This window comes from Zootoca vivipara, chromosome 6, assembly GCF_965207765.1.
Source record: "Zootoca vivipara chromosome 6, rZooViv2.hap1.1, whole genome shotgun sequence".
Lineage (NCBI taxonomy): Eukaryota > Metazoa > Chordata > Lepidosauria > Squamata > Lacertidae > Zootoca > Zootoca vivipara.
Genome location: NC_142589.1, coordinates 49,341,964 through 49,355,329, shown reverse-complemented (window position 1 = coordinate 49,355,329; position 13,366 = coordinate 49,341,964). Strand labels below are relative to the sequence as shown.

Below are 13,366 nucleotides of genomic sequence, written 5' to 3'. Positions count from 1 at the left end.
TACTTTAAAGGAAGGGTGCTCCCCACAATTATTCACATTTGCCTGCCCCCAAAGATTACCCTCTCACTCATATTTATACAAAACTACGTTTGTGTCCCTATTAGTGTTACCCATACCCAGATATGCTGAGCACCATTAAGTAAAATTTCTGTCCCGATATTATGACTCCAGAGAAGCAACTACAGAAGAAAACCTCAGCTATGTCAATGAAGAAGAGACTGCCCCTAAGGAACTTCCAGACATTGCAGAAAGTATCCCAGAAGCCAATGCAGCCTCCAGGGTACCGGTAATTGTTCATCTCACCTTACCTTTGGCTTGGAGAGGTGGCTTGGTTAGGACACAGGTAGCACCTGTGGGTGATTTTGCACAAGTACCACTGATGTGAGTGAGCTCAGTGGGTTGCTCTCTATGACTGTTTTGAGGCTGCTAGAGCAGTCAATGAGTATCTGCGAAAGGTTCAGTGGGGCAGAAGGACAAGGGGCTGTTCTTACTAGGAGGAGAACACCTGGATGTTAGAAGGTTTTCCCTTAGTTTTATCCTTGAAATTTTCTGTGCAAAACATTCCAGTGCCTTGGCCTATCTGATACTTTTATTGTCAAGGTCTGGGGTGCTATACATCTGGTTATCTGAAAACCTTCAAGCCAACCTACCTCCACTGCCTCTTGCACCTATTCCTGATGCTCTTTTTTCTAGTCCCCATTGACAGCTGCTGATCAAGGGGAAGAGGAGCTTCCAAAGAAGAACGAGGTGGCGACCAAGGAAGTCCTGTGGTGTGCAGAAGCAGGGGATCATCATCTGACAGGCGTGGAAGAAGTGAGCAGGAGTTTGTTTTTATCATTATTATTTTATTTATTCATGTAATATATGTGTATATCACTCACTCAGAAATAATTTTCTCTAAGCTGTGAACAATAAAATAATATAAGACAATATGTAAAGAAACCACAACACTGAAAACAATCTAGCGATCAAACTGATAAGACAAAGGTGGTTACACTTCAGGGCAAACAAGACCATTCAAGTGCCTGTAAAATAAAATAGCCACTTGCTTAATAGACAAGGGGAGGGGATGCCATAGTATCATCATAACTAAATGCTCTACTCCTGATCATGGTCCAGTTCTCCAAACCTTCACCCAGTCTCCATCTGCTGATCATTCAAGGCTGGACCAAGCTGGACTAAAGAGCTGGAGCCATGCATGGCTATGCCACTTCATGCTGGCTGAAGCCCACCAAAGTCCCTCTCTCCAGTGTGTGCCTCGGATGTTTGTGTTTGATGATGACCTCTGCTCCCAAAGAAGCTAGGTCTTCCTCCTCAGCCAGAGCCAGGAGACAAGCCTGATCAGCAGCTGAAGCAGCTGCCAGAGTCCAGGGGTCAGCAGACTTTTTCAGCAGGGGGCCGGTCCATTGTCCCTCAGACCTTGTGGGGGGCCGGACTATATTTTGGGGGGAAAAAATGAACGAATTCCTATGCCCCACAAATAACCCAGAGATGCATTTTAAATAAAAGGACACATTCTACTCATGTAAAAACACCAGGCAGGCCCCACAAATAACCCAGAGATGCATTTTAAATAAAAGGACACATTCTACTCATGTAAAAACATGCTGATTCCTGGACCGTCTGGGGGCCGGATTTAGAAGACGATTGGGCCTCATCCGGCCCCCGGGCCTTAGTTTGGGGACCCTGTGGCAGACCCTTCCCATGCTGGGAGGCACAACAGTTTCAGACCTTGGTTATCACACTTGGGTTGGCTAAGATAATGGGAAGAGGATCAAGATTGTAATCATCCTATGGAAATGTGCAGTACATGGGGTTTTGCACAGGAAGAGCCTGAGTAAAGGTCAGAATGTATGAAGATTCATCTTTTTGGTGCCAATCCTGTAGGCACCATGCTTTCCCCACAGCTGCAGTGGCTGCCCTCATCCTGGACTAGATCTTGGCATTTGCTGGCATGCAGCCTCTGCCCCTTTCTCTTCCCGATCAGGTATTTGACATCATGCCGCTGTATGGGATGCTGGAGCCGAGCGAGATCCAGCGGATGACATTCACATTCTATGGCCATGCTAACATCATTGCTCGTGTCAAAGCCATCTGTGAGGTGGAAGGGGGCCCCACCTACGAGATCCTACTGAGGGGTGAGGCCTCCCTTGTGAGTTATGCATTTGACAGGAAGGAGATTGACTATGGACTCCAGGTAAGTGAAAGCTGTGTACACTTGACTCTGCAGGCCTCCGGCAGGTCACTTTAGTTATTTTCCCAATAAACATGCCTTGCTGAAATCAGCCCCTGTGCTTTCCTCCACCCACCATCCTATGAAGAAAATGTTTTGCAGACGTTTATGGTGGGTTGAGTCTTATGGGGACTTTTTTCAAGCCTGAACTATGTAGAATGGGTTTCCTAATTGCCTCTGAAGTACCAAGAGAACACAAAAATGCTTCTGATCACAGTAGACCATTGGAAGCTGTGCCTAAGCATCCTCTTTCTCACATACCACCCATTTCTTAAGTTTACACCTAGTTCACATCCACTTCCCAAAAGGGAGCCCAACTTCTTTGCCTTTATATATGCTTCCCCTCCACATGACATCCGACCCCACAATACCCCTCAGCTGGAAGAGTGTCAGTCAAGTCCACTGGATTTCTTATACCTCAGAAAATGGGCTCTCAGGCTCCCGACGTTGCTTCTGCTTATACCCTTCAAACTTCCACTCCACATGCTTCTTTCTTGAATTGCACATTCTATGTAAGAACCATGCTGTCTGTCCCCCTCTCCACAAGGACCCTGCTGAAAAGGACTGCTTTTCCCTCTTCATTGGGCTCTATTGAAAGAGTTCAACCACACTTACTAAGCCTGCCTTAACCGTGCCTAAAGTGATATTCAGGGAGGGAATTTGGGTCTTCCTTGGCTCTCCTCCTCCTCCTCACCACAGCAAAAACCGCAGTGCACCTCCTCTGCCATTATACCCCTGAGAGGATTGCCGAGCCCAAGAACTGGGGCAGCGGTAGGGGAGACTCTCCCTAGATATCTGCTCTCTGATTTAACCTAGCCATTCTCAGGTGGCCTCTGTCAGGTGCTTATGCCTCTAATACATGCACCCCTCCAAGCAGAAGTCATCCCAGCAGCTGACGTTCTCTCAGGGTTGGGCATAGCCAATTTTACAGCAGGGTTTGATCCACCAGGCCACTCTCTCCAAACCATGCCCACCTGCCCTACACCTTGTGCAGCTGACCCCTGCAGAAAGCAGGATTGAACTCTCCACACATCAGCTGATGTGCAGGAAGTTCAATCCTGCTTGGTTGTTATCCCCACCCCACAGCCAACTTTGGCAGGTGACTGAAACAACTCATCTGGGCATCACCTGGCAACAAATCACCGAGAGGCAGGTGGTTCTTCTCCCCTGCCAAAGTTGGCCCCCATGGTAGGATTAAAAGATCTGGCTTGCCAGGCCAAAAAGATTCCCCACCAGGTTAAGGTTAGGGTGTTAGGATTAGGAGGATGGGGGTTCAGGTTCAGGGATGCAAGGCGACTTATAGATATTGCATTCACATGATCTGAGGATACACAGCAACGCTACCAATTCTCTCTTAAAATAAGGTTTTAAAATAAGGACTTAGGAGGGTCCTGCTCAAGTGAAAGATCTGGAGATATTTTGTTGCTGACAAGATCATAAAAATATAGCAGACTAGTGCTGGTTGGACAACTTTACACATGTGTAGAGCATCACATATGATGTGGTGCTGGAAATATTACATGATCTCCTCCCAAACAGCTGGTTGGTGTTGAGTCAGAGGAGGGATGGAAAGAAGGGCTCAGGGCAATATGCTTTCAGCATTGCAGCAAAAGGTTTGCACGTTCATATTGGCATCACTCTTTTTTCTCTCCCTAAGCCTTTTGATCAGATATGTGTGACTGAGATTACGCTGAAAAATACAGGAAAAGTTGGATTTGAGTACTTTGTGACTAACACCATTGCGGCTTCACCCAACAACCCTGCACCTGGTGTGCCACTGACTCTGCCTGTTTCTGTGAGTAAGAGCAGAAGCCGGATAGATGCTGTTGTGTTTAAGGGTCACTTCTTTATGCATTTAGATTTTTGAATTATTGTGCAGATTGGGAGAAGCAAGGCAGGCTCTTGGAAATGTGTCATTAGAATTCAGGTGGAATCTGCTTTCAAACATGAAGCCCCTCTTCAAGTTAAGGCTTCCTTCCTTCCTGGGCCTCTCTGTCTGTCTGTTCTCTGGAAAGAGCTTTCCATTAAGATAACTCATTCATCTCACAAAGACTCAGGCTGAGCAGCACCCCCCCTCCCTCTGCCCCCCTGTGCGAGGTGAAGTCCATCTATAGATGTCAGAAGGGAGGTTTTCAGTGTGGGGAGCCTTTCTCTTTTGCTACCTGCTCTAGGTTCCTTTCTTGTAGGTGGGTCAGCATTGAGCCGGGTGCTCTTTCACAACAAGAGAGGGGAGCGCTGACCTTAATGCCCTTAAGGGTTTAGTTATTTAGTGCCTCAGCAAGTAAGCCTGTACTTCTCTTAGCGCAGGCTTGTGAGATGCCCACCAAATCCTGTCCTTGCTCATCTTAGTATTTTACTTTATAGAAGTAAAATTTCCAGCAACAATAAAATACAAAAAGGTGGGGAGATAGCCACCCTGCCCCTAGGCTAGAGACACTGGAGACACTGGCACAGTCCATCAATCTGGGACTGGGTCTGTGAAGATGCCACACTATCCATGCCATCTCTTTCCATTCCTTTAATCCTTACTTAGGAATTTCTTTGAAAGCTCAAATCCTTCTGTATATTTAAATGACAAAAGCAAATGTGCTTAATTTGCATGATGTCTCTGGTAGCTAAACCTGGGTTTTATTTGGTGGGAAATCTAAATTTAAAAAACAATGCAAGAGTTTACACAGCCATCTGTGTAACAGGCTAACATCATGTTTCTCACTGATCCAGTCTTGTGCCCAAGACAAAGAAGATGCCAGACTGTTGACTCTTCCATCCCTGGTTCAAGTCAGCTGTAGAAAGCCTGTGACAACTGCCCACATCCAAGGACATCAGAGAGACCTAGTCTGAGCAACTTAAACCATTCAATGAAGGCAAGGTTGCTCAGCCCTCTATTTGGCAAGGAGCAGTGTTACCTATTCAGGATTCTCCCACTTGTATCTCCTAGAGTTATATTGCATCCGGGAAGAAGCAGGTGTTGAAGGTATATTATTTGCCTGGCATTCCGGAGGTCTTCCAAAGAACCTTCCAGATCCAGGTGGCCCACCTGGATCCAGACCTCATCACCCTGAAAGGAGAAGGAATCTTCCCCAGAATTTGCCTGGATCTACCCATAAATGTTAAAGGTAGGGGTTAGAATTCTTATAACAGCATCCTCAGAGCTTCCACCTTCCTTGGAAAGTGCAACTCCATCCCTGGTCCAAACTCTCACCCATTTGTGCTTGCTGTAGAAAATGACCGGTACAGCATCCTCCTAAGAGAAGTCAAGGAACGCATGGAGCAGGATTCACACAAAGATTCCATCAGTAACTTGGAGGCAGTGGGCACAGACCCAGCCGTGGAGGAATCCAACTCTGCAGTAAGATTAAAAGCTCCTTTGCTTGCTTGTGAGCTAGGCTGGGCTGGGTGAGGGCTGGAGTTGACTGGGACACATTGGCAGGAGATGTTTGGGAGGAATTGAAAGAGCCATGGAAGCCACACCGTTCTGACATGCAGAAGGAAGGGCTGAGCAAGAGCACAATATAGCAGATGGCTTCTTCAGAAGGGCAACAAGTGGGCATTGGCAACCATGGAGGTGTAGGAGGCCAGTAGATCAAAAGCAACCCACAGAAAAGGGAACTTTTTGGTGCTGATGCTGTAGGGTAAGCAGGAAGAACTGTGCAGGACCGGGGTCAGGTTGGCTGACTGTCTCCTTGGTCTTGACAGCTTGCCATGCAAGTGCAGTTGGAGGTGGAGAGGCTCCTTGTTCGAGAACATGCCTTGGAGCAGCAGATGCAACTTTCCGGTGACCCAAAGGAGGACCCTGCCATCAGCCAGCGAGTTCGCCGCAGACTTGTCAAGTGGGTGCAGATCTCCTCCCTATGGCCATTTCCCCAGACTGCAGGGTTATGAGGGGGGCTCCCAGTACCTGAGTATTTGGAAATAAGTAGAGAATCTCAGGAAACTGCCTGGTCCTCCCAATCCACCCAGTTTCCTCTGCCTCTGGGAAGTGGGGAAGCTTTCACCATGTGAAGCTTCTTAGCTTGGCTGGCAATCTCTGTTTGGGCAGTCTGCAATCTGTAGCAAGCCACCAGACTCTGATGCATTGAATCCTGTCAGAGGTACACGGGGAGTCAACCCATGGCTTGTCCAGGTCTTCCTAGCTGAATACTGTTTTGAATCTACCTACATTTGAAGTATAATAATAATAATAATAATAATAATAATAATAATAATAATAATAATAAAAGAATAGCCTACTGGATCAGCCAACAGCCCATCTAGTCCATCATCCTATTCTCACAGCAGATGCCTGTGGGAAACCCTGAAGCAGGATCTGAGCACAAAATCACTCTCCCTTCCTGTGGTCTCCAGTAACTGGCATTCAGGAGTATTTCTGCCTCCAGCTGTGGAGGCAGAGCATAGCCTTCATGGTTGGTAGCAACTGATAACCTTTCTTCTTCATGAAGTTGTCCAGTCCTCTTTGAAAACCATCCAGGTTCATGTCCATCACTGTCTCCTGTGGGAGCAAGTTCCATATTTTAATAGTGCTGCATGAAGAACCATTTTCTTTTACCTTTCCTGTATCTTCCAACATTCAACTTCATTGGATAATAAAAGTAATCCCCTCCCAAAGGGCTGCAGTGCCATTTCTGTGATTGGCACAGAGGAGAATGTTACTTTCCGCTCTGCTTCCCTCTGCCATAAGTATGCTCTGGCACTTAAGTGAAATGTTTAAATCCTCAAAGTCCTGTTGAAAATGTAGCCCTCACTATCCAGCTGAGCATCAAACATCTATTTACAACCAGCCATTGCTACTTTTTCAGAGCACAACTCCCTGAGTACATCTTAGACTTTGGCTACATCATCCTGGGCACCGTCCGGACCCACATTATCAAAATCACCAACACCGGCCAGTTTCCTGTGTCCTTCTATGCAGATAGGCGGAACTTGCAGGATTCAGGTAATAAGGAGGTCTGGTTCCTTTTCATTTCTAGCTCAGCCTATCCTGAAAACTTGATCGGTAATTGAATAGGAAAAGCATATGTAAATATATTAAAAACCCAATAAATTTGCCACCAGTACAAGCCCCTCCCCTCCCACCCCAATTGTTTTACCCTCATACACTGAACACTTTTTTCCAAATAAGCTTTTCTTCCGCATCCAGTTGCTCACTATGGGCAGAGTATGGGTAAGCACAAAGACCAAAGAGAGAAGGAGATGTGTGTCATCAGCAGGCTGATGGCCCTGTCAAGATTCACTTCTGGTCCTGCTCAGTTTGCCCTGTGCTGGGAAGATTATTATGGTTGGAATGACTGCTCATCTGATTGCTGTGAAGGTGGTCAGTGGTTCCCTCAGCCCCAAATTCTTGAAATAACACTACACAGAGCCCTCTCCACAATTGTATTTCTATGGTCTGAGATTTGCCTATCAGCGATACAGCTATGTGGACTTAGCCCCTTCTCATGCTAATTAGCAAGAATTTGCATTTGTTAGGTTTGGCTGCTAATTTCCCACATTCAGTTTCTCTCAGAGGGAATTGTACCAAGCAGGCAAGCCTGACATGGCTGCCTCCAGTTTTCCAGCGTCAGGTGCTTCCTCAGCCTAACCTACCCCCTGGGTATGGGGGGTGGAGAGAGAAATTTGTGCAGCCATTCTAAGCTCCTTGGTGGAAGGGTGTCATGTCAGTGTAATTGAAAACAAACAAACCAATGGCTGATTTCTCCCCGCACACATGAATTGACAAGGGATGACACTGTTGCTCTTTGGAGCCAGGTTTCGACACAGAGCTGTTCAGAGTGAAGAACCTGCCCTACTGCGAGACGGAGACATTTGGAGTGCGCTTTGATCCCCAGAGTGCCAACCAGCCCCTGGGAGAGGTGGAAGTGATCCTGCCAGTCAAGGTGCCTTTCATTTCGCAGCCTGCCATGCTGCACTGCTTTGGCCCTTGGCTGAGGCTGGGGATGGGGAAGGAATTTGGCTCAGTTTTTAAAAATGGATGAAGCAATATGGAAATTGGAAAAATGGGGACACTGCAAGGAACTGAAACTAGTGGGTTCAGCCCTCCTAGTTGACATGTCCCACAAGGCAGGCAAAGTTTATGATGCATCACAGCTAGGATGTAACTTTCAGAAAGAAATGCAGTCATCAGAAGAGCCATGAACTACAACTTTAGTTGTAGCTACAGCTGGCCTCCCATGATCCACTTTGAAGTCCTTGGAGTTGAGTCAAAGCCTGCAATGAATTATGGAGCCACATGGGTGGGCAGGGGAGACCAGCAACTAGACAACTGCATGGGAATTTATGGAGGGCAGCTGGATAGGCCCATAGCAGAGGGGAAGGGACATAGCTGTGTGGTAGAGCACTTGCCTGGCATGTAAACGATCCCAAGCTCAATCTCTAGCAGCATCTCCACACAGGGCTGGGATAAGATTTCCTATCTGAAACCCTGGATAGTCGATCCCTGTCAGTGTTGACTTTACTGGCCTACATGGACCCATAGTCTGACTCAGTATAAGGCAGCTTTCTGTGTTCATAAGAAAGGCTTAGGAAGGCCACATCTGACTCCAAGGCAGACTATATGCTCCAAGAAGTGCCATAGGCAAACTGTGCCCTTATAACTAGAGCAATTCCTGCTGTCTGAACTGAGCCCAGCTCTCTTTGGTCAGACCAGGCTCCTTAAAAGTGTTCTGGCCTGGAGTCTAACACTCCTTTGGGACACAACAATGCTGTAGAATGCAGTGGTGAAATTTGAGAGCCCTATATCTGCCACTGTGGCTCTGCCCACTTGTCAAACCTGGCCTGTGAGTGGTGGGGGAGAAACTGATCCCATATCTCCAGGCCCGATCTGCAGCATATATATTTGATTTCTCCACCATTTGATACCTGCATGGTGTCGTGAGTGCATTAAGGGTACAGTGATACCTCGGTTTACAAACTTAATCTGTTCCGGAAGTCCGTTCTTAAACTGAAACCATTCTTAAACTGAGGTGTGCTTTCCCTAATGAGGCCTCCTCACCATTCGGATTCCATTCTTAGACCAAGGTAAAGTTCACAAACTGGGATACCACTTCCAGTTTTGTGGAGTTCGTAAACCGAATTGTTCGTAAAAAGGACTGTTCTTAAACTGAGGTACCACTGCATGTGTGGTTAGAGGTTCCCATTTCCTGCACATGGTGCTTAGGTCCTGTTTGTTGTTTGCTCCAGGTCCTGAGCGGACCCACATTCAACATCTCTCTACGTGCCATGGTGATTATGCCATCTCTCTGCATGTCCAATGACAATTTGGAGTTTCCTGCCACTCAGTGCGGGCAGTGCCAAGTTGAGACAATTCAGCTTCACAACCAGCTCCAGGTCACCTGTGAGTGGTTTGCCACCAGCAGCGAGCAAATAAAAAAGGTAAAGCAGACCTGGCCGCAGGCTTCTCTTTTTGCCTTTTCTGACCATCAGGTTCTACCCTGCTCTTTCCACAAGGGTTGCCACCTCATCAGAAATGAGTCGGCCTCTACTGCACCTTGAACAGCAGCTCAATCTATGGTAACTGACCAGTGAAGCTTTGCACTGGATAGAGATTAAGTTGTACTTAAAGGCGTAGCTACAAATGATAGCTGAAAAACTGACAGAATCTGCCCTCCTTTTTCTACTCTTGAGGCTGAGTCCTTTTGATCCATAAAGCACTGAGGCAAGGTCTCATAGGTTCAGAAAGCCAAGTACTCAGACACAGGCCCTGCAGCTTGTTAAGCCCACAACTGGCAATTCAGCTTCAGATTTACCTGAGCCACTGAAGAATGCAAAATAAAATAAAACAGTGAGGTAAAACTCTCTCCTGCTGCTGCAATGGGGAAAGCATCTTTTTCCTTCCTCGTCATCCTAAACTGGGAAAACCTTATTTACTTACTTATCAAACCTTTATTAGGCATTTTACAAATAAAACCAGAAAAGAGAAAAACACATATAAGAGCCTTGAAATATATATAAAAAAGGCAGCAGTTGGCTACATAGACTGATTATATATATATATATATATATATATATATATATATATATATATATATATAATCTGTGGTTTTCCCTGTTAACCTGCTCCTTGGAGGACTGCTACTAAAAACTCGGCTACCCCCACCGTTAGCCTTTGGTCAACATCAGATAGGCAGAATCAACTGGGAAAACCTTTTATTCTTGTGCCTATGGATGGAGGGCAGCACCACCCAGGGTGCACTGAATTGCTGAGAGACATTGGTCCATCTACTTGGCTAGCAGGTTGTTGCATGTATCAAGACAGCAGGCACCTGAATTTCAGATGCACTTTGGGTGGGAACAGGTCTGTTCCCAATGGCACAGAGATCCATTGCTCAGTGATGTCATTGTTTGTTGTATGTTTAGGTGGACAAGCACATGCCAATGTTCTTACGTCAGAAGATGCGCCGTGAATTAAAACGCAAGCCCAATATATTTGAGATGATCCCTCCCTATGGGATCCTGGCTCCGGGGGAGAGGCTCAATGTGCAAGTCAAGTTTGCACCCAGAGAAGAGGTAGGAGGTCAGGATGCTGTTCATGCCATTGAACAGGTGCAACCCTCATTGCAAAGAGGGTTCAGTGGTAGCACATGAGAGTTCTCTAGTCAGTATTTGGAAAAGGGGGGAATGATGATTTAAATGATTCATTTAGTGACAGTTAGTGTGAATTATTTTAGCTTTTTAAATGTTGGCAGACAGGCCAACGAGTCTCTTAGAGTTGAACCACAGCATTGATAGCCCTGCTATTGATAACATTGAAAGTGATGATGTTTTGGAATGGAAGGCCAGGTCAGAGATGTGTTCACCCAGAGTCCTTAAGGATCAGAACATGGGAAGGGGCTTGGCCTCATTGAACATAGAGCACATAAGGTTAAGAAAAGCTGTTGAGAATAGGCTATGTCCAGAACAAGTTGGGGAGAAAGTGACTGTTCTGTTCCATTTGGAGTGCTTTAACTTGTTTTTATAATAGGAATGGGTTTATCTGTTTTTATAATCACATATTGTATTGTTGTGAAAGATGGGTAAGAAATCCCACAAATGACAAATAACAAATACTGTAAATAAGGTATCAACACCTTTAGCCTTGATAGCCAAGAGGGCTCTTCCAGTTTAGAGGATGAAAGAAAAGTGCTGATGACCGGCCATGAGGGATGAGAGGAATCTTGGTCTGGCCCAGCAAAACAACCAAGAATATTGTGGCACCTTCCAGGCTAATATATATTTCATGGCAGGAGGTTTCATGGACTAGAGAGAGCCTGTGTTATCAGACATGAAGTGCTGCCTTCTGCTGGCAGGTGTATTTATAGCAGCATGGGTGGTGGAAGAGAACGTTATTTATTACAGAGTGAGGCCAGAACTCCCATATGGTTGACATTACTATGCTGAGCACAATGCAGAGCAAGACAATGCAACAAGTATGACTCCATGGGCATAGTTTTCTTATGACTGCTAGGCAAGAGCTAAACTTGGGTCTTTCTTTCTTTCTTTCTTTCTTTCTTTCTTTCTTTCTTTCTTTCTTTCTTTCTTTCTTTCTTTCTTTCTTATATAAAAAGAAGTTGGATGGTCATCTGTCAGGGATTCTTTAGCTGTGATTCCTGCATTGCAGAGAGTTGGACTGGAATGAATCTTGCTGCCCCTTCCACCTCTAGAGTTCTGTGAAATAATCCCTCCAACTTTTGTCATCTTAGAAATTCTACCGCCACTACCTGATTCTGAGCATTTCCCAGAGCACCCAGCAGCTGCAGCTGAATGTCTCTGGGCAAGGTCTGGAGCCGCGTCTAGAGTTCACTCCTTCCATTCTGGAACTTGGGCCCCTCTTGCCTTACGCCATTGGGGATGAGGCTGAAGTGGTGGTGAAGAACCCTTGCAGCTTCCCCATTGAATTCTACTCCTTGGAATTTGACCAGCAGTATCTGTTGGAAGAGCGGGTAAGAACCAAGCACACTTGCTCCCAGCTGAGGCTACAAACTCTGGCTGCGCATACTCTGCTAATCACGCTGTTCAAAGTGTGGTATAGTGTCAACAACAGGTGGTGGGCCCAAGTCTAACAGGTTATCGGCAAACTGACTTCTACAAGTCGAACACTGCAGCAATTCAGGGTCATTCATACTGGCCTCAATGGAGCACTGGTCAGACTCCACATGAGACAGTTCTTTGTATCCTTTTTTATCTGCTTGGTTTTAGATTCTGCGGATGTTGAAGGGCTATGACACCCATAACATGCTTCTGTTGCCTCCTCGCATCCCTGGGGAGAAGCTGCCTTTTGAAGTCCTGGAATATTATGAGGAGCAGAAGAAGGTTCAAGGTGACCAGGAGACAGTTAATCAGGAAAATGGTGAGCTGAGGGGGCTGGGCTTTTTGGAGAGTCCAGCTGCATGGGGTGGCTATTTTCGGACATCAAAGAGGGTGTAAGGGGACTGACTGATTCCATCTACCTGCTGTGCTCATTTCCAGATTTTGCATATACTCCTGGAATAAAAAGGTGGGATAATGCCTTGATGTCCATTGCTGGTCATTCTCACAGTAGACCCATTGAGGTTAATGGACATGACTAATTTAGGTTCATTAATTTCAGTGGGTGAGGAATCGTAGAGTTGGAAGGGACCATGAGAGTCACCTAGTGTAACCTCCTGCAATGCAGGAATATTTTGGCCAATGTGTACTCTGAGTAGGAATGAGTTGGATATAAAAGAGTTCCGCAAGGATAAAGTATTCAGAAGCATTGCCTAAAGTGGGAACCCAAAGTGACGTCAGGTCTGACGCACTGCTTCCATATCATCTGACCACCTATTCCAGTATTAAAGGAGGCCCTGCCTGATTCACAACTGCCTCCCCCCGGCAGCTCCAAAATTTTGGGGCTGCATACACACCATTCATTTAAAGCACATTTGAAGCACATGGGTTCCCCAAAGAATCCTGGGAATCGTACTTTACAAACTACATTTCCCAGGATTCTTGAATTGGGGGCAGGGTATGTGCTTTAAAGATTTGCAGCCCAAGGGTATGGTCTAAGTGCCAGGCCAGGGGAATCCCTTCTCCCACCTTGGCGCATCTGGATGCTTCCCATTGAGAGGACTTGTAACTTACTTCCCCACACAGACTTGGTTGCTGTGACTGAATTCCCTATTCCTTTACCACCACCACCAC

At 46.2% G+C, this 13,366-nt stretch overlaps 1 protein-coding gene across 2 annotated transcripts in view; it reads left to right on the top strand.

Annotated features, from left to right (window-relative positions):
* HYDIN (HYDIN axonemal central pair apparatus protein) overlaps nt 1-13,366 on the top strand; it is a 148,887-nt gene that overhangs the window by 69,466 nt on the left and 66,055 nt on the right. For both annotated transcript variants that reach the window (XM_060275918.2, XM_060275916.2), the window contains exons 25-37: nt 172-286; nt 694-813; nt 1,988-2,197; nt 3,891-4,028; nt 5,172-5,349; nt 5,455-5,582; nt 5,930-6,063; nt 7,030-7,166; nt 7,979-8,106; nt 9,410-9,601; nt 10,586-10,735; nt 11,908-12,147; nt 12,404-12,554. In XM_060275918.2, the coding sequence (XP_060131901.2) occupies nt 172-286; nt 694-813; nt 1,988-2,197; nt 3,891-4,028; nt 5,172-5,349; nt 5,455-5,582; nt 5,930-6,063; nt 7,030-7,166; nt 7,979-8,106; nt 9,410-9,601; nt 10,586-10,735; nt 11,908-12,147; nt 12,404-12,554 (2,021 nt within the window). The remainder of the gene's footprint in view (nt 1-171; nt 287-693; nt 814-1,987; nt 2,198-3,890; nt 4,029-5,171; nt 5,350-5,454; nt 5,583-5,929; nt 6,064-7,029; nt 7,167-7,978; nt 8,107-9,409; nt 9,602-10,585; nt 10,736-11,907; nt 12,148-12,403; nt 12,555-13,366) is intronic.